The 27729-nt window shown below is 37.1% G+C and overlaps 1 protein-coding gene across 2 annotated transcripts in view; it reads right to left on the bottom strand.

Moving 5' to 3' along the window:
- NEK7 (NIMA related kinase 7) overlaps positions 1-27729 on the bottom strand; it is a 162769-nt gene that overhangs the window by 47113 nt on the left and 87927 nt on the right. For both annotated transcript variants that reach the window (XM_047840327.1, XM_047840326.1), the window contains exons 3-5: positions 27039-27179; positions 12413-12475; positions 10595-10705 (exon numbers count right to left, since the gene is read on the bottom strand). In XM_047840327.1, the coding sequence (XP_047696283.1) occupies positions 10595-10705; positions 12413-12475; positions 27039-27179 (315 nt within the window). The remainder of the gene's footprint in view (positions 1-10594; positions 10706-12412; positions 12476-27038; positions 27180-27729) is intronic.

Raw genomic sequence — 27729 nt, 5'->3', positions numbered from 1 at the left:
GGTTGATGGGGGGTGGGAGGGAGTGGAGGGTGGGTGATGGGTATTGAGGAGGGCACCTTTTGGGATGAGCACTGGGTGTTGTATGGAAACCAATTTGACAATAAACTTCATATATTGAACAAAAAAATTTTTTTAAATAAATAATTCTGTAGAACACACCTATACATACATGTCATATATAAACATAAATCTATATAGATATACACATAGTTTACATGCATTATGTGTAGGTAATTATGTGTATATATATATATATATATACACACACACACACACACACACACACACACACACACACACACATATACGTATATAATATTTAATTCTGCATGGATTTTTTTCAGATAGTATCACTGATTTTTAACCTTAAACTTCCAAATAACTATAAGGTGATAAAGCAGAGGTGACAATCTTATACAATAGACTTAGAGGGAAACTGACTGTATTTGGAATCACTGGCACTTTTCATAGTTGTCTGGCCTGGGCTATACATTTTATGCCAGATGCTGAAATGGAAACTGTAGGTGTCCTGGTAAACTATAAATCTGAGTGATTAAAGATAGATGGTACTACTGGGAAGACTTTATTGCTTTAGGGACTCAAAGGTCAAAAGTGTAAGAGACATTTCAAAGTGATTTTATTTCCAGTATAGCCTCTAAATTTGGATAAGTACAAATAAAAATGTGTCTACAAATGTAAAAAAAAACAACCACACCAAGAAGGTAAATAAGATTTAGAAGTTCTACGATTTGGAGATAATAATTATTTCTAAAACACTGTTAATATTTTAGCGAATTTATCAAAGCCTGTAATATGCAGAATTCTAAGACATACTTCACCCCCCAAAATTCCCAAGTCCTGGTATGTAATTCCCTCCCTTGAATGCAAATTGGGTTGTGAATATGATGAACTGTCTTTCCTATATCATGTTATCTTATATGGCAGGAAAGATTTTGCTGATGTAATTAAGGTTCTAAATCATCTGCTTTTGAGGTAGTCAAAAAGGAGATTATCCTGGTGGATGGGCCAGCCTACTGGGTAAGCCCTTCAAAAAAGTCAGAGATTCAAAGCCAGAGATACTCTACTGCTGGTCTGAGGGAACAAACTGCCAAGCTATGGAAAGGGCCATGTGACAAGGCACAGCAGGACACCTCTAGGACCCAAGGATGGCCCCCAGTTGATAACCACAAAGACAGTAATGACTTTAGTCATATAACTGCAAGGAACTGAATTCTTCCAACAACCAGTGAATAAGGAAAAGAACCCTGAACCTCAAATGAGATCATAGCCCCAGCTGGTACCTTGATTTCAGTCTTCTAAGATGTTGAGCAAAGAACTCACTAACTGGTGTGTGATCCACAGAAACTGTGAGGTTATGGGTTGTGTTGTTTTAAGTTGCTATCTTTGTGATAATTAGCAATAAAAGAATAATATAAAGCAAGTTTCTAAACAGTTAAAATCAACATATAAAATTAACTTTATGTCTGTATTAAGGAAAAGAGTCTTAAGGCTTCTACCAAATTTAAAGGGAATGCCATATAAGTAGTATCAATGCAAAAGACACAAAGTTGCATAAGCAAGAAGACAGCATTTATGTAAATAAATTAGGAATAAGAAAAAATAGCCTAGATTAGGAATAAGACAAAGATGCCCACTCTCACCATTCCTATTCAACATCATAGAAGTCCTTGCCAGAACAATCAGGCAAGAAAAAATAAATAAATAAATAAATAAATAAAAGGTATCATAATTGGAAAGGAAGAAGTAAAACCATTAGCTCTTTGTAGATGACATGATTTTAGATACAGAAAATCCTAAACACCCAACCCAAAAAAATAGTTAGTTCTAATCAAAGAATTCAGTACAGTTACAGGTAACAAAATTAATGTACAAAAATCAGTGGTGTTTCTATATAGTAAACTTACCTAAAAAAGAAATAAAGGAAGTGATACTATTTACAAATGCATCAAGGGGCGCCTGGGTGGCGCAGTCGGTTAAGCGTCCGACTTCAGCCAGGTCACGATCTCACGGTCTGTGAGTTCGAGCCCCGTGTCAGGCTCTGGGCTGATGGCTCGGAGCCTGGAGCCTGTTTCCGATTCTGTGTCTCCCTCTCTCTCTGACCCTCCCCCGTTCATGCTCTGTCTCTCTCTGTCCCAAAAATAAATAAAAACGTTGAAAAAAAAAATTTTTACAAATGCATCAAAACCAATAAAAGAGTTAGGAATAAACTCAACCAAGGAGGTGAAACTTAACCAAGGAATCTTCTAATCTGAAAACTATAAGACACTGATGAAAGAAATCAAAATCAAAAAAGACTCAAATCAATGGAAAAGTATCCTGTGTTCATGGCTGGAAGAATTTTAAATTGTTAAAATTTCAATACTACCAAAAGCCATCCGGAGATCAAGGCAATTCCTATTAGGATTCCAATGGCATTTTTTTACAATGTACAAAAACAAACAAACAAAAAACAGTTCTAAAACTTATACAGAAGCACAAAAGACCCCAAAAAGCCAAAGCCAAAGCAATCCTAAGAAAGAAGAACAAAGTGTTAGGCATAACACTTCTTGATTTCAAGCTATACTATAAAGCTACAGTAATCAAAACAGTATGGTACTGGCATAAAAACAGATCAATGAAACCGAATCAAGAGCTCAGAAATAAACCCAAGCATGTATAGTCAAACTAACATTTGACAAGGGAGCTAAGAACACTCAGTGGAGAAAAAACAGTCTCTTCAATAAATGGTGCTGGGAAGACTGGATATTCACATGTAAAAGAATGAAACTAGACCCCTAGCTTACACCACTCACAAAAATTATCTTGAGGTGAACTAAAGACTTAAATGTACAACCTGAAACCATGAAACTCCTAGAAGCAAACAGGAAAAAATCCCCTTGACATGGATCTTGGCAGTAATTTTTCAGAAAGGACACCGAAAGCATAAGCAACAACAACAACAAAACGAACAAATGTGACCAGGTGAAACTAAAACTGTCAGAAGAAACAACTGAGAAACTGAGAAGGCAACCTATGGAATGGGAAAAAAAAATTTGCAAACCATATATCTGATAAGGGATTAATATCCAAAATATCGAAAGAATCAATACATCTCAATAACAAACAGCAATCATAATCATTCAATTAAAAAATGGGCAAAGATCAAAATAGACATTTTTCCAAAGAAGATACACGAATGGCCAACAGGTACATGAAAAGATGCTCAACGACACTAGTCATTAGAGAAATGCAAATCAAAATCACAATGAGATATCACCTCATACCTGTTTGAATGGCCATCATCAAAAGACAAAAGATAGCATGCTGCCCTAGAGCCCTTGTATGGTGTTGGTGGGGCTGTAACAAACTGGTACAAACACTACAGAAACCAGTATGGAGGTTGGAGTATGGAGCAGTATGGAGGATCCTTAAAAAATTACAAATGGAACTGCCATATGATCCAGCAATTCCACTTCTGGGAATGTATCCATGGGAAATGAAGACACTAACTCAAAAATATATCTGCAGTGCTATGTTCACAGCAGCATTATTTACAATAATACCCAAGACATGGAAACCAAATAAGTGACCATCGATGGATGAACGAAAAAGAGATACATACACACACACTCACACTATACACACACACACACACACACACACATACATACACACACACAATGGAATATTACTCAGCTATAAAAAACAAGAAAATCCTGCCATTTGCAACAACAGGATGAATGAACCCTGAGGGCATTACGCTAAGTAAAATAAGCAAGACAGAGAAAGGGAAATGCTGTATGATCTCACTTATATGTGTAATCTAAAATACACACACACACACACACACACACACTCACTCTCTCTGTCTCTCTCTCTCTCTCTCTTTCATAAAGAAAGAGCTTTGTGGTTTCCAGAGACAGAGTGGGCACAGGGGAAACTGAAGGAAGGAGGTCAAAGGTACAAACTTTCAGTTATGACACAAGTAAGTACCAGCATGGAATGAACAACATGATGACTACAGATAATAGTGCTGACCGATATACAGAAAAGTTGTTGTGAGAGTAAATCTTAAGAATTCTCATTGTAAAGGAAAATTTCTTTTTCTTTCTATTGTATCTATTCGAGATGACAGATCTTAACTAAACTTAGTGTGGTAATCATTACATAGTACATGTAAATCAAACCATAATGCTGTGTACCTTACACTTACACAGTGATGTATGTTAATCATATCTCAATAAAACTGGGGGAAAAAAGAAGATCTAGACTTCACTAATTATTTGGAATTGTATCAAACTCTTGGCACAAAATAGATCTCCATTTAAATTAGTAATCCATATTTTGCTAAAAAATAATTCCCAAGTAAATACTGACTTTTTTTTTTTTAATCTTGACTTACTTCTTAGCCAGTGTGGCGCGTATGAAAATTTTCTGGCAGGTAACAGAGTTCTAAGTCCCCCCCCCCCCCAAGAGATTTATTACATTGGGTCATATTGTGTTTTATTGATATTTTAGCAAAATGAAGGTTTTTACAAATATAATGTTAAAGATATGCACTTATATTTTCTTCCACCTCAAACTGACTTTCTAAGAGGTAATTCTAAATATAAGAAATTACAAATAGTTCAATGAATAAACTATATGTTGCAAAAATGGGCTATAAAAACTTAAAACACATTTTAACAATATTTCTAGTGACAAGCTGCAATAAACACAGCTCTTGTTTATATCTTTCTGAGATTAGTCTCTCATCTTCTCTACACTAAGTCTCCATCACCAAATATGTTTCTTGACATTCAAAAAGTGAAATAAACAGTATTAATAAGGCATAGTGCAAAATGGAGCATCTACTGGTCTGATAAACAAAATATGCAGCATATAAATCACAACTCGATAAACTGGAATCTGAGAGCCTGTTTTCCTTTAAAATTCTGACTACTGATGATAAAGAAATATATGATGAAAAAAATCCTAGATTTCCTTTTATCCTAAAACTCATCTGGGAAGTATTTCATCTGACCACAGCCTCAGGTATTCCTTTGTCACTAATTAGAGAAATACTGAATATTTCAACTATAAATTGCTTAATTATATTTGTCAGCTTGCTCTAAACCAATTAATTATTTACTTGTAAAATTCTTTGATGCAATGCTATCCAGAGGTTCATTTCTGGAATACAGACCAGGAGCTATATTTCCTCTTCTACCCCAATTAAGCTGAAGACTTGAGACAGTGAAATATATTGTTGTGATGTACTGATTTACGGTATTACTCACTAGAAAGAAATGAATCATTTTCTTAAAATTCCAGTATATACTGCTGTCCTTTGTAAAGCTTTAAGTCCTAGTTGTGTTCTTTCATAAAAGAAGTTCCTTATGATTTTTTTCCTAACGTAGTCTCTTCTATAAAGACAGCTTATAGCACAATTAAGTGTTTAGAAAAGAATTTCTGAATTTCTTAGGGGAAAAAAAACAAACAAAACCAAAACGCTTCCTGTATCACATCAGGACACCGTCTTCTCTCATGGCAGCACACCACTCAATAGCTTAGCAAGTCCCCTTGAGACCGGAGTGCGAAGCAGCAAGAAACGGCTGTGATTGTTGTACAACCACCCAGGTTCACCTACTGGTCCCTGGAGCAGAGAAGTGTGACACAGGTAAGAGAATCAGGAGGAAGGAAAGAGAAAGAAAATAACCACCTTTTATGTATTCATTCATTCAACATATTTATTGAGTTGCTACTATCAGCCAGGCACCTCCCCGGAAACTGAAGGTGTCTACACCTTCTACAGCAGATACTTGCTGAGCACCTACTCTGTGCAGGGAGCTGTCCTAGACACTAGGGACATGTGAGGGCACAAAACAAAGATTCCTCCCTCTCAGAGCTTGTACTCTGGATCACCCAGGTCTAGTAAATCTTGACAAGCATCTTCACCCTCAATGGGAAACACAAGAAGGATTTAAAAACAGAGGTTTTTCTTTTCTTTCTTCCCTTCTCACTTGTCTTACAGACCGATGGAGAAACAGATTAGAGAAATGGTGCTGGGATTAGTTAAAAAGTTGCTGCCCTACAGGTGACAGATGATGCTACTTTATACTACAGGGAGACAAATGGAAGTAGAGCAGGGTGGAAAATTTGAAAGACGTTTAAAAGAAACAACTGAACTTGGTGAGGGACAGAAGTGTCAAAGAAGGAAAAAAAAAAAAAAAGAAGTGTCAAAGAAGAGTCCTGGGCTCTAGCATGCACAACTGGGCAGACTGGTACCGAATATCAAGTTAGCATTGGAGGAGGAGGGTAGTCTGTGAGGACGATCGTGAATTTCTTTACAGACGTGTTGAGTTAACGTGAGTTCAGAACTGAAAGACAGCTCCAGACTAAAGATAAAAAGTTAGAAATCAACGGTGTACAGAAAGCAACTGAATCCACAGGCATGAATGACATCAACTACGAGGAAAGTATAAAGCAAAAAGGAAAAAAAAGTCAGGACTGAAACTTTTAAAACTCCGTCATTAAAGGCCAAGAGATGAGAATGTGTCAGTTAAGAAGAATCAGAGTCTCCAGAGAGGCAGGAAGGAAACCAAGGCACTATGGGACTCAACAAGCCAGGGGAGGAGTATTTTAAGAAGAAGCATAGGAACAACAGAGCCAAGTGCAGCTGACACATCAAGCAGAATGGGCACTGGTTGAAGTCCACTGGATTTAATGACAGAGGTCACTCAAGAGCCATTTCTTGTGGTGTTGGAAACAGGGTCAGGAGTGTCTGTCTGCAAAGGGAAAAAACAGAACCAGGACAGTATGGAGGGAAAGGCAGGTGGAGGTGGGGGTGTAAGACTCGAGTCAGTAGTGTTTTCTTTCATCATCTTACTTAAAATAGCAACACCTCTCGCCTCTTTATTGTCCTTCTTTATCATAAAAAACATACATAAATGTAACCAGATATAAAAATATTCTACTCATGTGAAACTCCTTGGTCAAACTTTCTGTTATGGACATTGGAATACCTTTCTAGTGTGGCCATTATGCTGAGACTATTCTAAAGATCTATAGGTTTGACAATATAACTTTCAACCTTTAGAAGGTCTCCAAGATGATCTGGGAAATCTGACCCAGAATCCTTCTACCTTGGTGAGACAGACTAATGGTACCTACAGTAAAGGATAGGGTCATTAAAGGCTTATACAATGTCTATTAGACAAGAAGGAAGAATGATATCCCAATTCTCTAGAAAACTACCTCGGTTCTATCGAAGCACAATAAATTGCTCTATAAACTTATAACTTACTAGCAATCAGTTGGTATCTTTTATTTTTTAAAAAAGTTTCCTAAGTACTATTTTACATGATAAATACGTTCAAATTTTAGTCAGAGGCCCCAAGGATACTTTAAGAGGATAGTTATCGATTCTATAACTGTATGTTACTATTCATTACCAAACACAGAATTGATCTTACTACATTCCACTGGGTCAGCTGATAAAACAACTCTCTGAAAAAGTCAACTGAAGGCAAGATCCATTTAAGTAAGAGAGCTGAGTTCATCATCACAATAAATATAAAAACACACTGGCAAATTTTTCCTCCCTCAGTGGCCTAAGAAATCTGAATCTGCTAAAGACGCAGGTAACAGGGCTTCTTCTATAAGGTACTCTGATTGTGCACTAGCTTTCTCAAGTGGTGAAAGGACAGGAGAATTCTTCCAAGGTAAATGTTATGGGCTCAGGCATGCCTTGGCAATGGGTCAGGGACAGCGACCTGTATGTGTGGAGTAGCAGTAGCAAAGAAAAATAACTAAACTGAAAAAGGGCAAAAATCTCTAGAGCACAATCAAAACCCCAAATCATCGATCTCTCATCAGGGGCGAAACCTGACAACTGAAAACTGTATGTTTTTTTATCTGCCTTCGGTTGGTATTTGCCCAATAAAGATTTGCCCTCTTTGCTTCCCACTATAAATACTTAAATAACTCTTGCACTTAGAGTTTAAGCCAAGAATTTTATATTAATTGTCTCTCTTATAAGGACTATTTACATTTGCTTTTATGGGTCTCATCTTGATAGCTGTTTTGCAGATTTGGCGTTTGTGTGTTTGTATTTCTTTTTAAAATTAAAACCACAATTTTTTTTAATTGTTCATTAATTTGCAAAGACAGTTTGTGCTAGTGGTGGGAAGTCCCTAAAAGAGAAAATCAGATAACCTATTAGAAGTGAGTCACTCAAACCATGGGACTTGAAACAGAGTCAGTTTGATAGCATTCTGTGATAATAAAAAATATTACCTCCCTGTTATGCAGTATTTTTATAATTTAGAAAGCAACCTCAAAACTGCCTCGATCTTATGAACGAGGAAACTAATCCTAAGAGAAGTTAGGCAAGAGGAGAGTGTAAGTGGCTGACACTGACCTTCCACTGGAGACGAGGGATCCTAACTACTGCTAGAGAACTGGTGAGTGCCTTGATCAGAGAATCTGTGCAGGCTTTGTGATGGAATGCAGATTTTGTGTGCATCAACATCTTTCTGGGGAGAAGGTCAAGGGTTTTCATCTGATTTTTCAAGGGAGTTCTGTGATACAAAAATCTCTAAGGGCCATTAAGGGAAAACACATGTAATTTTGTATCAGAAGACAAACTTAATTTCACACACTAGTCCTTCTATTTACTAGTGATGATGACTGTCTTCTCTAAGTGTCAAATTTACCTGCCAGAGTCCTTGTGAAGAGTAAATATGGTAATGCATATAAAGCATCTAACATTGTTTTTAAGAACTCCATGTGGCAGAGATTACTAGTTACGCTCCAATATCTGTTGACAGACCAAATATACAGTCAATGGCCAGATCGTATAAAAATAGAACTTTGAACCACAACCTTCAGCAACCTGACCAGGAAACCTTTTATCCATAACAAACAACCCAGGACGCCAGCCTTCTATGTCAGACATGCAGGAAGCCAGACTGCTGTCTCTAGTGACAATCCAGGAAGCTGAACAGTAACTCTGTAACAATCAGCCCCAAATGCCCAGGACTTGATTAATAACTGACAGCTTCCCTAATTTTTGTTCCTGGTTCCAACTTAGGACCAACCAGAGAAAGCCAGATGATATGCCTCACTTCTGAGTAGCTCACCTATAGCTCCTTCAGGCCAGCAGCCTCTAATCGGGTCATACCTAAAGGCTTATTTTTCCCATTATAAAGATTTTCTAATTGCTCTGCCTGCCTATGAATCTCTGGTAAAACGTCAGTGACAATGGTTGACTCCCTTGCGTGCTATAGCAAGCTCAGAATAAAGAGCCTTGCTTTTCTCATTTAGTTGGTCTTCATTGATTTCCACTCTCTTCAACATGTCTTCCCGAATAGAAGTTTAGCTGGCACATGACCAGCCAAATGACGACTATATATTCCAGCCTCCCTTGCAGCTACACATGTTCATAAGACCAAATTTTGGCCACTGGGATGAAGCTAAAAATGTTGTGTGGCAGTATCCAGCAATGTGCCTCAAGATACAGCTAGCAAGGGGCGCCTGGGTGGCTCAGTCGGTTAAGCGTCCAACTTTGGCTCAGGTCATGATCTCGCGGTCCGTGGGTTCGAGCCCCGTGTCGGGCTCTGTGCTGACAGCTCAGAGCCTAGAGCCTGTTTCAGATTCTGTGTCTCCCTCTTTCTCTGACCCTCCCCTGTTCATGCTCTCATTCTGTATCAAAAATAAATGTTTAAAAAAATTTTTTAAAAAAAGATACAGCTAGCAAATATCCTATGTCCCTACATGCTGGCGAAAGGGGACTTTATCAGCTATAAATAGGCTTGGTTTCTGAGAATTTGATAGATCAGAGCTGCCCTATTAGCCCCAGAATTTTATGTAACAGAAAAATATAATTAACAACAATAATAATACAGCACTAGCTCCCATTTGCATAGCCTTACTATGTGTGAGATGCAGTTCTTATCTCTGAATAAATATCAATTAATCATTAACAACAATCCTATGAAGTAGGTTCTATTATTATTTTGTTTTTGAGAAACTGTGGTACATGAAAGTAACTCGCCTAAGGACAAGCAGTATTTAGGACACTGTAATCTGAGGGTTTCTATAACTTGTAACTGAACTTAAACCAATTTATACGCTCTTAGAAAAGAAAGTTAAATAAACTTTTAAGTGGTTGAATCAGGGTTTGATGTGCAAGGTCTGAATGCAAAGCCCATTTTATTCTTTGATGAATCCCTCCTAGGAACAGGTCCGGATTCTCTAGAATCCCTTTCTGTTACCCTTTGCCTGATATCTACAGATACAGGATCAAGGGTGGTCTGTTCAGAGAAATCAAGCTGCAAAATTTTAACTTCAGCTTACAGAAGACAAATCTGTTGGTCTATTTCCAAGTTGGTTTCAGAGTGTTCACACATCTCAGTTGAAGTGTAAACGTCACCAGGTAAACCAGCTTCAAAATCATAATCATCACTATGATCTGTCATTCACTACATATCTATCATATGTTAAAGTATGACAATGAGGTCTTTAAAGTATCTGATACACCTGTATGTTTAACAGACAATTTTTATCAGAAAAAATAAATATTTAGTTTACAAAAAACAAAACAAACCCTTACCTTTATCATTCTGGATAGATCACCAGCATCAGCTAATTCCAAAACTATGTTAAGTTCATTATCTTCAATGAATGATGCATAATATTTAATTACATTTGGATGGTTGAGTTGCTGATGGAAAGACATACAAACAAAAACAAACAAACAGGCACCAGAAAAGTTTTTTCAATTGTAAATTATCAAGAATCACTTATAGTTTCTTGACTGAAGAATAAACTTAGTTATTGCATTTCATTTTTAAGCTAGAAATCTTAACATGCCATCATGTATATTTTTCTTTAAGCCAGTGAATTTTGAAACATGTATTGTAATTATTAAAAGTAAAAGTAGATACCAGTTTATTTTGATATTCTTTATTAGAAATAATAGAAAGTTTGAAAACTTTTAGAAAGTTTGAAAGTACATATTACTATGTTCAATAAATATATAAATATAAATGAAGGGGAAGGTGGGTGATGGGTATTCAGGAGGGCACCTTTTGGGATGAGCACTGGGTGTTGTATGGAAACCAATTTGATAATAAATTTCATATATTGAAAAAAATATATAAATGAATGACATCATTAAAGAACCAATTGCTAAAAATTATATCTTCAAAATGGGAACTGTCATTATGGGTGCTCAGTGGTAAATAAAGTATTCCTACTCCGGTTTTGAAGTTGGCCTGATCCTTATGTAACTATAACCAGTGGTTTAAAACAAAACAAAATAAAAGGACATCGACTGTATCTAAATATAATTTTTACATCAAATGATATGAGTTTACCTATTTGGTTGAGTCATTAAATGATCCTAAGAAAAATTTGACCTTGCAAAAATATACACATCAGTCTATACACACGGACAATCCTTTTGTACAATCTTTTTGTTCAATCTTTAAACAAGATAACATAAGACAAATAGTTTCTCAAAGAAAATTATTCAAGAATTCTCCCAGATGGTATATACATGATTTTCTTCTCTTCTTTCTACTTACACGGTTTTCCTCCACATCTTCTATAATACTTCTCTATAACAATTTATATTTATTTTTAAAGCAGTTGCTTCATGGCCCAGGAAATAACTACAACTAACAGAACAGATGGAAAGTATGGTTCATTTTGATCTTACTCTTATCTTTTTTGATAAATCTGATTCATGTTAGGCACAAACAAAACATATGGCATAAAAACATCCAAGTCTTATCTAGTAGCTGAAAACAGAACACAAGCTACATCATTCCTCAAGGAAATTTCACTAGAATAAAAGCAGTTTAGAGATAACTGAAATTTCTGTCGCATTCTTTGAGTGGATAAGAAACTGAAAAGCTAATTCTGACATACTCTTTACATCACCCTCTCTAAATCTGGGAAAATGTTACAGAAATATTATAAAAAATCATGTACCCAGTTGGATCAGTCCACATTCTCAATATATTACATCTTGAGATCTACATCTATATTATATCTTGAACTTTGAGATAATACCAATACACATTTATGTTACTTAACCTTTAGAATACGTCTAATTGGGATGGTCAAGAAAAAATTTCTTCAATGTTTTATGCTCATTTTATTTCCTAGTTTGAAAAGCAGGGGGGTGGGGAGTGGGGGGAGCTAATTTTACCAAATGTCCCAATTAAATTATTTTATGATGAATCCAAAAGGTAACTACATTCTTCCATATAGTGAGATACAAATTTACATCATGTTGCTTAAAACCAATGAGGCCTAAGTTAAGTCTTAAAAATCTTTTTCCTTATAAGTGCAGTATTTTTATAAATCACTTTTATCAACAGGCTCAGCTATGTTAAAAATAGTCAATAGTTCATTTATTTACCTTAAGGAGATCAATTTCTTTGATACAATCAGCACGTGCTTTGGAATCCATTAAATCAAATATCTAAAAATAGAATCCAGAATTATTTAATAAACTAATAATCTATGGTTCAAGAATAAACTAATAATCTATGGTTCAAGACACCACATAAATTCATTATAATACTTTACATATAGTTTATACATCTACTAAGAAATTTTCTTCCCGATTAGCGTTTTAGGAGCTTTGAAAAACTGTAGGTATTTTATCTCATGTTACCTCCAGAGTTTACATTTTCCCTCCACAGGCAGTGAGTATTAAAACTGAGAAAAGAAGGGTGACTAGGTGGCTCAGTCAATTGAGCATCTGACTCTTGATATTGGCTCAAGTCATGATCTCATGATTCGTGGAATCGAGCCCCACATTGGGCTCTGTGCTAACAGTGTGGAGTCTGCTTGGGATTCTCTCTCTCCCTCTCTCTCTCTGCCCACCCCCCACCCCTGCTCAAAATAAATAATGTTTCAAACAAATTTAAAAAATGGCAATGAGAAAAGAGAACCACTAGACATTTCAAGCCTTAGGTTCAAATGAAACAGAATGGATGTTGTGATCATAATAAAGTAAGAGGTAACATGTATTGAACAATTAATATGTGTTAAACATATTACATTAACTACATTAACTACCTCATTTAATTTTCATTTAATCCTTAAGAAGACAATATTTCCATCTTATAGATGAGGGAAAGTAGGTTTAGAAAGCGTAAGAAACTGACAAAAGTTCACACAGCTAATTAACGGAGCAGCCAGAATTTACTCTCAGAGTTTTCTAACTATATAACACCGCCTCTGAATGATTAATCTACACAATCAAATCATGTCTAAAAAGTCAAATGCACACCGTGACAGGGAAGCTATCACTCCAAACTGTTTCTTTGGAAAGAGCAGTGACAAAATCTTGCCCTTTTTAACAGTATGTCACAGATATACATACAACACATAAACAGATCTACTCTTATATGTGGAATTAAAATTTCCTAAGGGAGAGGAGCAATTAGGAAAAACTATCTAAAAAGGCTCCTGCGGGTAATAATGAGTAAAAGGTTGAGAAATATGGGTCTAATGTGAAAAGTATAAAAATATATAATATAATAAAATGGATATTAGGATGTGTCTGAAAACAAAGAACGCTATCAGTGCTCTAAGTGTGTGGAAAATAAATAAATAAATAAATAAACAAATAAATAAACAAATAAGCAATATGCTAAATATTGGAGAATATATCTGGATAAGTCATGACTACAAGCTGGTTAAAACCCTAATCATAGGGGTGCCTGGGTGGCTAAATTGGTTGAGCATCCAACTCTTGCTTTCAGCTCAGGGTCATGATATCAAGCCCCACATCCAGCTTCATGCTGAGCATGGAGCCTGCTTGAGATTCTCTGTCTCTCTCTCTCTCTCTCGCTCTCTCTCTCTCTCCCCACCCCCCCTTCTCCTGCCCATCTCCCCCATTGCATGCTCTTTCTCTCTCTCTAAAGGAAAAAAAAAAAAAAAAAAACAAACCCTAGTCATATAACAAAACAACTTTAATGACGTTTATAGTCATCAACTTGACCAAGTCTTCCTGATTCAGACTGCCAATATGTTCCAGGAAAAGTAGGTATATAACCTGAAAGGAGTGGCAGTCATGATCCAAGTCTTTTTGACTCAAGCAGGAATTACTGAACGCCTACTAGAGGGTGTAGCCTCTTATATATGCTGCTACAATCTTTACCATGTTCCTATAAGGTAGGTAGTACTGGCTTCAATTTAGAAAAAGGACTGAGACTCAGAGAGGTTAAATATATGCTTATGGTTGTAAAATTAGTAAGTGACAGAAAAAGCATTGAATCCAGATCGTTCCAGCTCTGGAGTCTGTTTTCGTGAATAGCCCAGACTCTTGCGAAGTCCAATACATATACAACTAACTAATAAGTACTAAAATACATGTGTGTGCAAAGTACAGTATGAGAAATCTAAAGAAAGAATCTCCAGGGCACCTGGGTGGCTCAGTTGGTTGAGCGTCCGACTTCAGCTCAGGTCATGATCTCACACTAAGTGAGTTCGAGCCCCATGTCGGGCTCTGTGCTGACAGCCCGGAGCCTGGAGCCTGCTTCGGATTCTGTGTCTCCCTCTCTCTCTGCCCCTCCCCTGCTCATGCTCTGTCTCTCTCTGTCTCAGAAATAAATAAAAACATTAAAAAAAATTTAAAGAAGGAATCCCCATGTGAGGAGTGGGTAACATTAAAGCTGAACTTTGAAAAAATTGTTAAGATTCTGCTAGCCAGAAATAACAGATATCTAAGGCATAAAAGAAAATACAGAATATGGGGGAATAAATACAACTTACAAGAGGAAATGTTTGCTTACTATCATTTTTAACATCCAAACATGCATGTAGTTCTAATTTTCCCTTAATTAAAAAAATAAAGGAAAATATAAATAAAATTTTTAAACAAAAAATTGGCAAATCACTTTCTTAAAGAATTTTAGCTTGTGCTCACTCTTCCATTTCTTGTACAAATGTATGTGTTTTAGATAGCGAAAACAGAGGCAGTATGCATTATATATGCTTTTTCACCTGACTTACAGCAAAATACTTCTCATATTTCTACATAGTCTTCAACTTTATTTATTTTTATTTATTTATTTTCTAATGAAAAGTTTTAATATCAAATTTATGTTTTTCAAGTTTTTTTTTTGTTTGTTTGTTTTTAATTTTTTTTTTTTCAACGTTTATTTATTTTTGGGACAGAGAGAGACAGAGCATGAACGGGGGAGGGGCAGAGAGAGAGGGAGACACAGAATCGGAAACAGGCTCTAGGCTCCGAGCCATCAGCCCAGAGCCCGACGTGCGGCTCGAACTCCCGGACCGCGAGATCGTGACCTGGCTGAAGTCGGACGCTTAACCGACTGCGCCACCCAGGCGCCCCTGTTTTTCAAGTTTTAATGTGAAATAGCTAAGAACTGCACTACACATAAAGACAATTAACATAAATAAATTAGCTCATGTTCTTGCTTTCTTTCATTCACAAAACTGTGTTGTCAACTTACTAGATTTTACTGTGGATACAAATAAGAAAACAAGCTTGCAGTCCTAAAGATGCACACTGCCAGATGCAGAATGCAACCTGGAACAAAGGAAATGAACACACAATCTACTCAGCACTACTTGTACAAAGTGATGTGAGACCCTCAAGGGAATGAAGTATGTCTGGCAGGGATTATATGTGCAGGAAAGCAGAATACTTCAGAAAGGTTTCTTACAGACAGACTTCAAGCCGTATTACAAAGCTGTAGTCATCAAGACGGTATGGTACTGGCACAAGAATAGACACTCAGATCAATGGAACAGATTAGAGAACCCAGAAATGGACCCACAAACGTATGGCCAACTAATCTTTGACAAAGCAAGAAAGAATATCCAATGGAATAAAGATAGTCTCTTCAGCAAGTGGTGCTGGGAAAACTGGACAGTGACATGCAGAAAAATGAACCTGGACCACTTTCTTATACCATACACAAAAATAAACTCAAAATGGATGAAAGACCTAAATATAAGACAGGAAGCCACCAAAATCCTCGAGGAGAAAGCAGACAAAAACCTCTTTGACCCTGGCTGCAGCAACTTCTTATTCAACACGTCACCAGAAGGAAGGGAAACAAAAGCAAAAATAAACCACTGGGACCTCATCAAAATAAAAAGCTTCTGCACTGCGAAGGGAACAATCAGCAAAACTAAAAGACAACCAACGGAATGGGAGAAGATATCTGCAAACCACATATTAGATAAAGGGTTAGTATCCAAAATCTATAGAGAACTTATCAAACTCAACACCCAAAAAACAAATAATCCAGTGAAGAAATGGGCAAAAGACATGAATAGACACTTCTCCAAAGAAGACATCCAGATGGCCAACCAACACATGAAAACCAACACATATGACTTCACCATATGAGGACTTTAAGATACAAAACAGATGAACATAAGGGAAGGGAAGCAAAAATAATATAAAAACAGGGAGGGAGACAAAACATAAGAGACTCTTAAACATGGAGAACAAACAGAGGGTTACTGGAAGGGTTGTGGCAAGGAGGGGATGGGGTAAATGGGTAAGGGGCATTAAGGAATCTACTCCTGAAATCATTGTTGCACTATATGATAACTTACTTGAATGTAAATTGAAAAAAAAATAAATTAAATTAAAAAATAATAAAATATATTGTTTTAAAAAAAGATTTCTTATAGAAATAAGTAAAATCAAAAGTTCATTACTTTTGCTTCATTAAATTGCTTCATACTTAGCAATTTCTTCTTTTTAATTTATTTATTTTTGAGCGAAAAAGAGAGAGGGAGAGCAAGCTAGTGGGGGAGGGGCAGAGAGGAAGGGAGAGAAAGAATCCTAAGCAGGCTCCAAGCTGTCAGCACGGAGCCCTACATGGGGCTCGATCCCACAAACCATGAGATCACGACCTGAGCTGAAATCAAGGGTTGGACACTTAACCAAATGAGCCACCCAAGCATCTCTACACTCAGCAATTTCATATAAAAAGGCACACGTTCCTCAAATTGCCAAATGATGGCAGAAAAATTGATATTACTTATGTAACAAGTTAAATAATAAATATTAATGTAAACAAAATTTTGAACTTGATATTAGTATAGTTATGAAATATACACAGAGAGACTATTTATGGTTACAAATCAAAATGGCAAGAGAAATAACTGATTCTCACCAAATCATGAACGCTAATGCCATTCTTAGGACCTCCTAGTCACAGTGGACTTGATATAATTGAAAGAAATGCAGGGAAATACAAAATGTTAAATGTCTTAGATTTTAAAGGAATTCCTGAAAACTTTTTTTTTTTAATGAAAAAGAGAAAGGTTAATTCTGGTACTAGTAATTAAAATGAAGAAAATCATAAACTTGGAGACATGTATAAATCTAACCTCCCAATAATCAATGTATCTATGATGGGAAAAATACTTAAAAGGCAAAGCTAGTGAATGAGATGAGAAAAAGATGTGTCCAAGTGCTTTTGGAAACTCCAAATAGACACAACATAGCAAGATGGAAGTTTGCTCCACAGAAATCATGAATTTCTAATTCAAATTATAATTTAGTATTACAAATTAACTTTTATTTTTAACTGAATTTTCAATAATATCAAAGTCTTTCCTTATTCACTGAGAGATAAGCATGGCTGGCACATTTGAGGCAAAACTAAAATCTGAACCAAATACATTTATAAATACATTTAATCAGAAATTCATTAGTATCTTATCTTTCTTTTTCTCTCAGCCAGCAAGCCAAGACAAAAATAAAAACTGGAGATTTAGATCAAATCATTCCCAGACATAGATTCAAGACTGTCTGATTTCATGAGCAAGAAAAGACAACACACAAGGAAAAACAAAATCTAGACTTTGTAAAAATAGCTTTCATAGGATATTTACAAGCTTTGCTCCAGAAGCCATCTTTTTGAGCTCTACTCAAGTTTCTTTGGGTTTTTAGTACACTTGGTAAGAGCAAAGCTACTAACAGTGTTTAGGCAAGTACTGGCTAATAAATTCTCAGTACTTTCTGAATCATTTTTAAAAGTTTTCTTTTGTCATCTTCAAATTTTGCCAAAAATTACTCATGACTGATGAAACTGAAAAGGATAACACTGGATATCTTTAAGAGGAAAAAGAGGGCCTTCAAGTAACTTAACAGAAATGTCCTTGAAAAGGCATATGTCAATTTGTTAGGGAAAAAAAAAAAACACTTAAAATGTAGCAATGAAAGTACTTAAAAATTATATACTAAGGAAGCTTGAAAAACCTGGTATATCTCACTTTAAATAGATATTACAGGGGCACCTGGGTGGCGCAGTCGGTTAAGCGTCCGACTTCAGCCAGGTCACGATCTCGCGGTCCGTGAGTTCGAGCCCCGCATCGGGCTCTGGGCTGATGGCTCAGAGCCTGGAGCCTGTTTCCGATTCTGTGTCTCCCTCTCTCTCTGCCCCTCCCCCGTTCATGCTCTGTCTCTCTGTCCCCAAAATAAATAAACGTTGAAAAAAAAAATTTAAAAAAATAAATAGATATTACATAAATAAAAATCTTACCCAAATATTCCCTAGGCCTCCCCAGCTTGTTAGAGCATGACTAAATGAACTGAACTGTCCCTAAATTGAGTCACTGTACTCCATATGACAAAACCTCAGTCACCCCTGAATTATGCCTTTCTTCATCCCAGTGTTCTTGCCTTCTTTACCTGGTGCCATAATGATGCTTCCATCCCTTATTCCAACTGACCAGTGGCTGTACAGACCATTCCCTAACCATTGTTGGAGTGAGGAGAGAGGAGCTTTAAGGAATATTTTTATTATCAGCCTGTACATTTCTGGTTCTCTTACTTGCTGACTGGTAGACAGACTTTCCCTTCCAGAGCCGGTCTCTCTTATTTGAAGGGCTACCCTAGAAAGGTACATTGGAAGCTGTGAATGAGAATGTGGCTACAGGAGAACCGAAGGATCCAAAGTTATAACTGTGGAAAGTGCCCCATAAAGGGTTAGGAAAAGAAAAGCCATTGAAAGGGACAGAAAAGGGATACCCGGAGAGGGAGGAGAATCAAGATTGTGTAATCGCAGGGTGCTTGGGTAGCTCAGACTTTCCCTTCCAGAGCCTGTCTTTCTTATTTGAAGGGGTAGAGGATGGATGGGGGGGTGGGGGTGGAGAGTAAAACAATCCACAGCACGAGGGCTGTGAACTCTCTAGATATAAACCACAATCATTGAACAAGTTAACGTCCAAATAATTAAGGTCTCTACCACCAGCACTTCCCTGACTAAATACAGAGGCACTTAAAGGGTGGAGAGATTGGGATGGAGGAGGAGGGGCAAAGCGTTAAGCAAGGTGAGTGCAGGAAGAGTTCTACACTGATGCCAGAAACTTGCTCCCTTTATAACACCAAGGCCTAGGATCTGGCTTCTGTCAGCCTTTCTCTCTTAATGCATCAACATGTTTGAACTGCAAAATTGTAAGACAGGCCTCAATTTCTTTCTTGTGGATTCCTTAAGGTCCTGGCAAATGATGGTATAGAACTAGATACCTGTGAGTGTCACTAATTACTCTTTGACTATTAAAAAACTTTTGTTTCCAAAGAAATGCCTTTTAACTCAACAGGATAGCAGTGATCCAACCTCGAGGAGTCCATCAGGAAGCCCTGTTTGATAGGTTTCCTCAAAATTAAAAACAAAAACAAAACAAAACAAAACTCTAAAAATTATCACAGAAAATTCACTTTTATTCAGATTTTATGAGAGACTAAAGCTCAGCAAAACTTAGGGCCGGTATAGATTAAGAAGCTACCCTAGGGGCACCTGGGTGGCGCAGTCGGTTAAGCGTCCGACTTCAGCTCAGGTCACGATCTCACGGTCCGTGAGTTCGAGCCCCGCGTCGGGCTCTGGGCTGATGGCTCAGAGCCTGGAGCCTGCTTCCGATTCTGTGTCTCCCTCTCTCTCTGCCCCTCCCCTGTTCATGCTCTGTCTCTCTCTGTTTCAAAAATAAATAAACGTTAAAAAAAATTTTTTTTAAATAAATAAATAAAAGAAGCTACCCTACGAAGGTATGTTGGAAGCTGTGAATGAGAATGTGGCTATAGGAGAACCAAAGGATCCAAAATTATAACTGTGCCCCATAAAGAGTTAGGAAAAGAAAAGCCATTGAAGGGGACAGAAAAGGGATACCCAGATAGGGAGAAGAATCAAGAGTGTGTAATCCCAGGGGTGCCTGGGTGGCTCAGTTAAGCATCCAACTTCGGCTCAGGTCATGATCTCATGTCCATTGCTTGGTACCATGTTGACTCTTTTGAGACCAGACCTCATGGTTTCTCAGCATGCCTCACTCCATGGCACTCAGTCAGCCCTCTCAGTCCATCACTTACCCTGCACTTACCTTACTCCTTCTGTAGTTAAATTCCCACTTCTCTTCCATCCCCTGTTTCCAACAAAAGTTGTTCTTTGACCTCATCTTGATTACCATGCATTCATTATTTCATTTTCTTCAGACCTCTTATTCAAGGTCTGATCTCAGTTGTTAACTCTCTTGGACCTCTGTCAGCTATTTGAGCAATGCAGATGCCTCCACTTTAGAATCTCTCTCTGTCTTGCTAATTCCCAATCATGGATAATTTCCACTGTATATGACTTCATTTCTCTATTCACATGTTATCATTGTTCCATGTCCCATGGCATGGAAGGGTTCAGGGTATTTCTTGGAGTTTTGCTTGGAGTTCCCCTTACTCTTGGACATGTTGTACTCTCTTACACTTCCCATTTGAATGCATTTTAAGCACAGTATAGGAAGAACCCCAGATCAGCAGATACGCGATTACAATGTCCACAGTGGAAGTTAAAAATGACTACTCGGAAGCTGCTGCCTCTTGGTGTATGCACTTGGTGTATTTTCCACCATGCTCGGTGGAAAATGCCATCTCCTGTTTGACACAAAGTCTTTGCTGTCTGCTTTGCTTTCACAAACTGCATAGCTGTTCTAATTCATCTGGTCTTAACTCTACCTGTGCTCTGGATGGATTTTTCATCTCTGCTTCCTTTGAGACTTTTTTTTTTTTACCAGTTGCCCCATTTCTCCCGAAACAGCCTTCCTTCTCTGCCTGTAATAGCATCCTTTGACTTTCATACTGACACCTGTGTAGAATAATCTGTTGCTTCAACACCTGCAGCTTCTTAAAACTCGCCTCTTGTGTTTTCTGGGAGTACACACTCATATATATATATATATTTTAATGTTTGCTTATTTTTGAGAAAAACAGAGACAGAGTGCAAGTGGGGGAGGGGCAGAGAGAGATGAAGATACAGAATCGGAAGCAGGCTCCAGTCTCTGAGCTGTCAGCACAGAGCCTGATGCGTCATTTCCTTCTTACCTATAATTATTTGACTTACTGTCTATCCACCCCCTCTCAACAAAAGTGTTGAACTCAGCTGTATCTCACTGTCAAATCCAGTGCCTGCCATATAGTAAGTCCTTGATAAATATTAAATGAGCATATCAAAAGTCTTCAACAGCATAAATAAAAAGTTACTTCAACTATATATATTCACTAGGCTTGGCCAGTAGAAGAGTTTATCATTTAAAAATTTTACGATAAACCCATACAATCAAAACTTGGGTTAGCACAATAACAACCCTGAGACACCATTACATGCTAAAGAAAAAACACTGTGAAACATCAAAGAAGGACAAAGAACTAAATTATTTCATCAATGTCCATTATCTCATTTAAATATTTCAATGTTGATAATCTATTTATGCCACGTATGGTAATTCATCATAACTCCAAAATGTTGTTAACTAGAATGCCCTATTCTCTAAATTTTCAAGAAAACTAAAAATCTGCTCTTTTTCTTATATGCCTTTTTCTCACTTGCAAGTACAAATAAATAAAAATAAGAAGCTTTCATTTTTAAGATAAAAGCTTGTGTCTCCTTAACAAGTAAACTAGCATCAATTATTAAATTATTCTTCAATTTAAAAAAATATAATATATAGATTATTCTTACAAATACTTTCCAATTTTCATTTGTTCAAATAACTATTGGAAGGTTCAAAGGGAATCCAAAAAGATTAAATAACGAAGCGGATAAAAGCTGCAGGAAATTCAGTAATCACAGTGAATACTGAAAAAGACTGAATATATAGTTGTAGAGATTATGAATGCATTATAATCAGTATGCATTATGGAAGAAGTTATCATTGTTCACAAATTTCTAAATGCAAGTAATCCCAACTTCTAATTACGTGAAAACATACAGAACCTAGAAACTAAAATTGACATATGTTTAAAAAAAAAAAAGTTATGCTCATCAATATACTTTAAAAAGTGATATTCTTGGGGCGCCTGGGTGGCGCAGTCGGTTAAGCGTCCGACTTCAGCCAGGTCACGATCTCTCGGTCTGGGAGTTCGAGCCCCGCGTCAGGCTCTGGGCTGATGGCTCAGGGCCTGGAGCCTGTTTCTGATTCTGTGTCTCCCTCTCTCTCTGCCCCTCCCCCGTTCATGCTCTGTCTCTCTCTGTCCCAAAAATAAATAAACGTTGAAAAAAAAAATTTATAAAAAAAAAAAGTGATATTCTTGATGAATGCTTTATAGTAATAATCAAATATAAATACAGCAGCAAATATCAAAGAGTATTTGTCCCTTCAAGAAGTTGTTTTGAGATCACTTGGATCAAAAGGGTAAATTTGAACAAAACAAATTATCACCTTATTTTTGTAAGTACTATACAAAAGTACTTTCCATTCATTCTAATGAATGTCAATGACAATGGATGTCCCACAGAAAAACAGCGTTATCTGGACATAAAACTTAAGAGTAAGCAAAGAGAACTTAAGCATTAACAAACCAAGGATCAAAATATTTCACCTACTATTAGAAAATTAGGGTAACAAAAAATCAAAGGACTGAGACACAGTAAGACCCAAAATTCATACTACAGTACTATCGTAAGACTAGCAAAATAAAAATCAATTCCAATTACATAGCTCTAATCAATGAACTAAGAAGCATGATATAGAGATTTCATGTACCAGATCAAAACAATTCTTTTGATAGTCTCCCAACGCAAAGAACTGAGGTTCTGGGACCCAGCTCACAGCCTCTATGAAGACTTTCCCCAACCTCCTCTCACCCATGTTCCTGGAGGCTGCTCCCATGCCGGTGCCTATCCTGTGACTTCAGATGGGTCTCTGTTGCACTTCTATTCGAATCCCATGACTCCCGTTATTTATCTTAAATTCCCAAGGCCTTCCCCCCTGTCCACCAAACACTAGGTGATCAATATATCAACAGTAGGTGGACTGGGTGAATGAGCAATAGGGAGGGAAGCGGCAAGGAAGGGAAACAGCAAGAGACGGAAGCCATCTTGGCAGATGGAATTGCAAAAAAGTCATATCAGTTAAGGCACCATCTTAATTTTGGCCAATGAATCACGATGGGATATGAGTACATTTTCAAAAAGATTGGTAAATGTTGTCATATACTGTTGGCTCTCAGATCTCTATGATTTCAAAGTCACATGCATTCAGTATACTCTTCTTTCCACACACAGGCAACAGGCAAACCTGTAGGAAAGTCACCAGAGGTTAGGACATTGCTTTATTTTTTTTTTTTTAAGGATTTTGAAAAAGTAAAACTTGATTATGTGGGACAAAGTAAAGAAATGCTTTGAAAATGAAGCTGAGGAAGCCTGGATGGTAACTCTAACGTGTCTCCTTAACGATTTATAAGCAGAAAAGTGAATTATAAAAGCGAGCACAGTGTTCAGGAAGGGTTCTAGCAGAGCTGGGAACAGTAATACAGCTCTTCAGCCAAGTAACCTCACCTCAAAATAACAAGATGCATGAGTAAAGTCAGTATTTGACTATGAAGTTTTTGAGGAGGGCCTGAGTCTTCAGAAAGGAAGGCAGTCTGGTTAACAATATTTTAAACATTTTCATTTCAAGCTACAGAGAATTTTTTAAGGAGGGAGCATGGGATTTACTGTTCAACACAAGTGTAATACATCACAAAAATCAATAACATATCTGAAATGTAAATACATTTCTCCTCACAGAGGCTAAGACACTATTCCCTAATTAAATAAGCGAGGAATATCTTCACGACATCACCTCTCTTCTATAAAGAAGTTACGTTTAAACTAGAAGATGCCACAATATCAACACTTGATAAAGCAGAGACAAACAACATAACCCAAAGGGACAAATGCTAACTCCTCACGGCAGGAGACTGTTGACTGCAGTTTATCACGGTGCAAAATGGGAACAGGTGGAGGGGGCATCTGATACTGAATGGAAATATGATTGCCCATATTAACTCACGTCGTCCTTTCAAATTCCTAATCAAAAGAAAAATACAGACAAGAAACAACTCAGATGGCACTGTGAGAGAACTAGAAGAGCTTTTGTTCTTTCCTCCTCTCTCCCTCTTTTCCTCCTTTCTTCCCTCCTTGTCTAAGTATTTTTTATGACGAAATCCTGTGATTTAAAACGCAATCGTTAGAGGTGGAATGGAGCCTTGTCTGTTTTTCTACACTCAGAATCTGTGGGAAGGTGGAGAAGGAGGCCTCCAGGGACCTCCAAATGATTTCTCACTCCATCTATCCTCCGGCCTTCATGGCCTGCGGCATGTCAGCAGCTGTCTTCTTTCCAGTCCATTCTGTGTGTTAAGGTTGTAATTTTATTTTGAAAAGAATGAATTTTGAAGATTGTCTCTCGATTTGAGAATCTGTAGTGAATCCTTACTTTCCTAGTCTTCAAATTCCTGTTCAGTGCTCTCCACAATCTGCTCTCACACTGATAGCCTGGCCAAGGTTCTGATTCTACCCACCGCTCAAACGGACACCTCCATTCTGCAGACTCCTATTTAAATCAGGAATCCATGCCACAGGGTTCACATGTAATTGTTCCACAAAGACTCTTTTTCCTCTGGAGTGCAGGAATAATATGACTACCTTCTCTTTTATTTCTCTCAGTGCCTAGAGTTGCATAGTAGAAATTCAATAAATACATTTTTAAAATGGGTCAAAGAGTTCTTTTGTAAGGGAATAGTCCTTCCAAAGACATCTGCTTTGTGAACATTAATATCTGCATTCTATATTCTATTTTTCTTAAGCTGTAAGTGGTATATAAAAAGAAAGAACACTCTCATAAGCTACTCTCATAAGCTGCTGGTAAAAGTCAACCCGTCCCACTACGGCAAATAACTCAGTATCAACTTAGAGAACCAACCACATGCATTCCCTGTGGCTCGTCATTTCCATTCCCAGGCATACACAAAAGAGAAATACTGGCATGCGTGTACCAGGAAAGGCACTTAAGAAAACCACAAAGTATTGTTTATAATAGTAAACAACTTATAAACAACCCAAACAGCAAGCAGCGTGTAACAAGAGCAATGGAATATGACATAACAGTCACATGCACGAACAGGTGACAATAGTTATATAAAATCCAAAAAACGCAAAGCAAACAATAGATTTATTTAGATATTTATACAGATGTGGGGAAAACTATAAAGAAAAGCAAAGGAATGTTAAAACACAAAATTCCAGATATGGTTACCTCTGAGGGAAGGGAGTAGCAAATCTAGATCAAAAATTTTTTCTAATGTTGTATTTCTTAAGCCAGGTGATGGATATGAGAGCATTTCTATTATTTTTTTATATCTAATATGCGCCACATAACGTCTTCTATAAACATTTAACATTTCCTTAAAAACGTAAGTGAAAACTGCTCATCTCTATAATAGCTGTTGCCAAGTATACTGATCCTTCAAGAAGTTGCAAAAACGGGGTGCCTGGGTGGCTCAGTCAGTTAAGTGTACAACTTCAGCTCAGGTCATGATTTCACGGTTCGTGGGTTCAAGCCCCACATCAGGCTCTGTGCTGACAGCTCAGAGCCTGGAGCCTACTTCAGATTCTGTGTCTCCCTCTCTCTCTGCCCCTCCCCCGCTCATGCCTTCTTTCTCTCTCTCTCTCTCTCTCTCTTTAAAAATAAATATTTATATATACATACATATATATGTATACACACACACACACACATATATATGTATGTATATGTAAAGAAGTTACAAAGTTACAAAAAAAAATAATAAGAGGAAACTTTGGTCTCACAGGTCACTACACAGAAAAGATATATCAGGGCTGTGGAATCAAATGGGAAGTCCATGGGCAAGTGTGAACAATAACTACCTTATGTGAAAAATGTGAAGCAAAGCTGAATGATGTCAAACATACTCTAAGGCAGAAAGACAAGTACTGTCTAGACCAGAGGGCAAGTGAAGTTACACTTTCTAGACTCGTCAGGACAAGTGAAATTTCTAGGGCTCTGGCAAGTACATTTCAGTGGAACTAGGACGCTAGACTTAGGGTAGGACTTGTAAGGGGTGCTGGAGCAAGAAAAACGAATCTGAGGGAAACAAGACAAAAAGTCAGGACTGAAGAGCAAAACTGCTTCCAGAATGATACAAATACAAGATGGAAAATTTCAAACAGGTTATCAATCCTCTGTTTGCATCTACCTCATTCTTTTTGTAATTTTCCAGTAAATCAAGCTCACTTCATTTTTCTTTCATTTATTGCCACTGTGGTTCTCCACATTAATTTAACACCCCACCCTAATCCTGAATGCCACTTACTAACTTCAGGCAATACATTTTGTAAAGTCTACTTTCCTATCGTGAGGCCTATAGCCACAGCTAAGGATGTGACATCTAGTTACATGTTCGGTTAGGAGCAGGTGGTGACAACTCAAATCTGCCTCTTAAAATCTAGAGTTGTAAAAGCTTTTCTAGGATCATTCCAGTCATTACTGAACGTAGGTGAACAAAACCAGCTCAATTTTTAAAGCCTAGAAGTAATATTAAAATTAAAAATTAATTTCTACTGTGTACTACACTCAATTCAAGCTTTTAAAAGTATAATTTTTATTCCTTTCTAGCATTCTCAAGACTGTCATTATCCAATCATTTAGGACATACTTTCCTGCATTTATTATTCACATAGTATAATTTTACATTGATTTACATATAATTGAAATCATCTTACCTGCACTTTTTTTAAAGCTACTGGTACTCCATCCAAGAGACAGGCTGCTCTATAAACTTCACTAAATTGCCCGCGACCAATTTTCTTTTCTATTCGAAAGTTGGCTAATGTATTATAGCCCATATCCGGTCTTAAGGCCTTCTGTAATTAAAAAAAATCAGAAAAGTTTTCAATCACACAATATTCACACAATTATTGATTGTTTTCACATAGGTAATACCTACGGTAAGCTAGCAGACATCCATTCATTCAACCAGTATTTATTGAGCCCTTCATGCTAGGCACTGTTCTATGTACTAGAGATATAGTAGCAGACCCAACAGATGATAATCTCTACACTCAAAGAAAAGTCCTGGCAGGGAAGAAAAGTAATAAACAGGGTAAACATAAAAAAATATATATACAGTATGTGAGATAGGAAGGGCAAACAAAAAAAAAAATAAACCAAGGAAAAAGGATATGAAGTGTCAGGGAATGAAGATTTTGAAATTTTAGATAGGAACTCTGTAAAATTATCTTCAGTTCATAGAATACAAACTTGTCCCACTCAATCTAGTACTCACTCCTTTGACATTTGTTTTCTTTTTCAAAGTATCTTTAACTTGAAACAGAATGTGTACACACACACACACACACACACACACACACACACACACACACACTTATTTTGTCCAACCTGCCAACTAAACGC

Source organism: Prionailurus viverrinus, chromosome F1 (genome assembly GCF_022837055.1).
Source record: "Prionailurus viverrinus isolate Anna chromosome F1, UM_Priviv_1.0, whole genome shotgun sequence".
NCBI classification, from domain to species: domain Eukaryota; kingdom Metazoa; phylum Chordata; class Mammalia; order Carnivora; family Felidae; genus Prionailurus; species Prionailurus viverrinus.
Note: the sequence above shows the minus strand (reverse complement) of the source record. Positions and strands in the feature narration are given on the sequence as shown.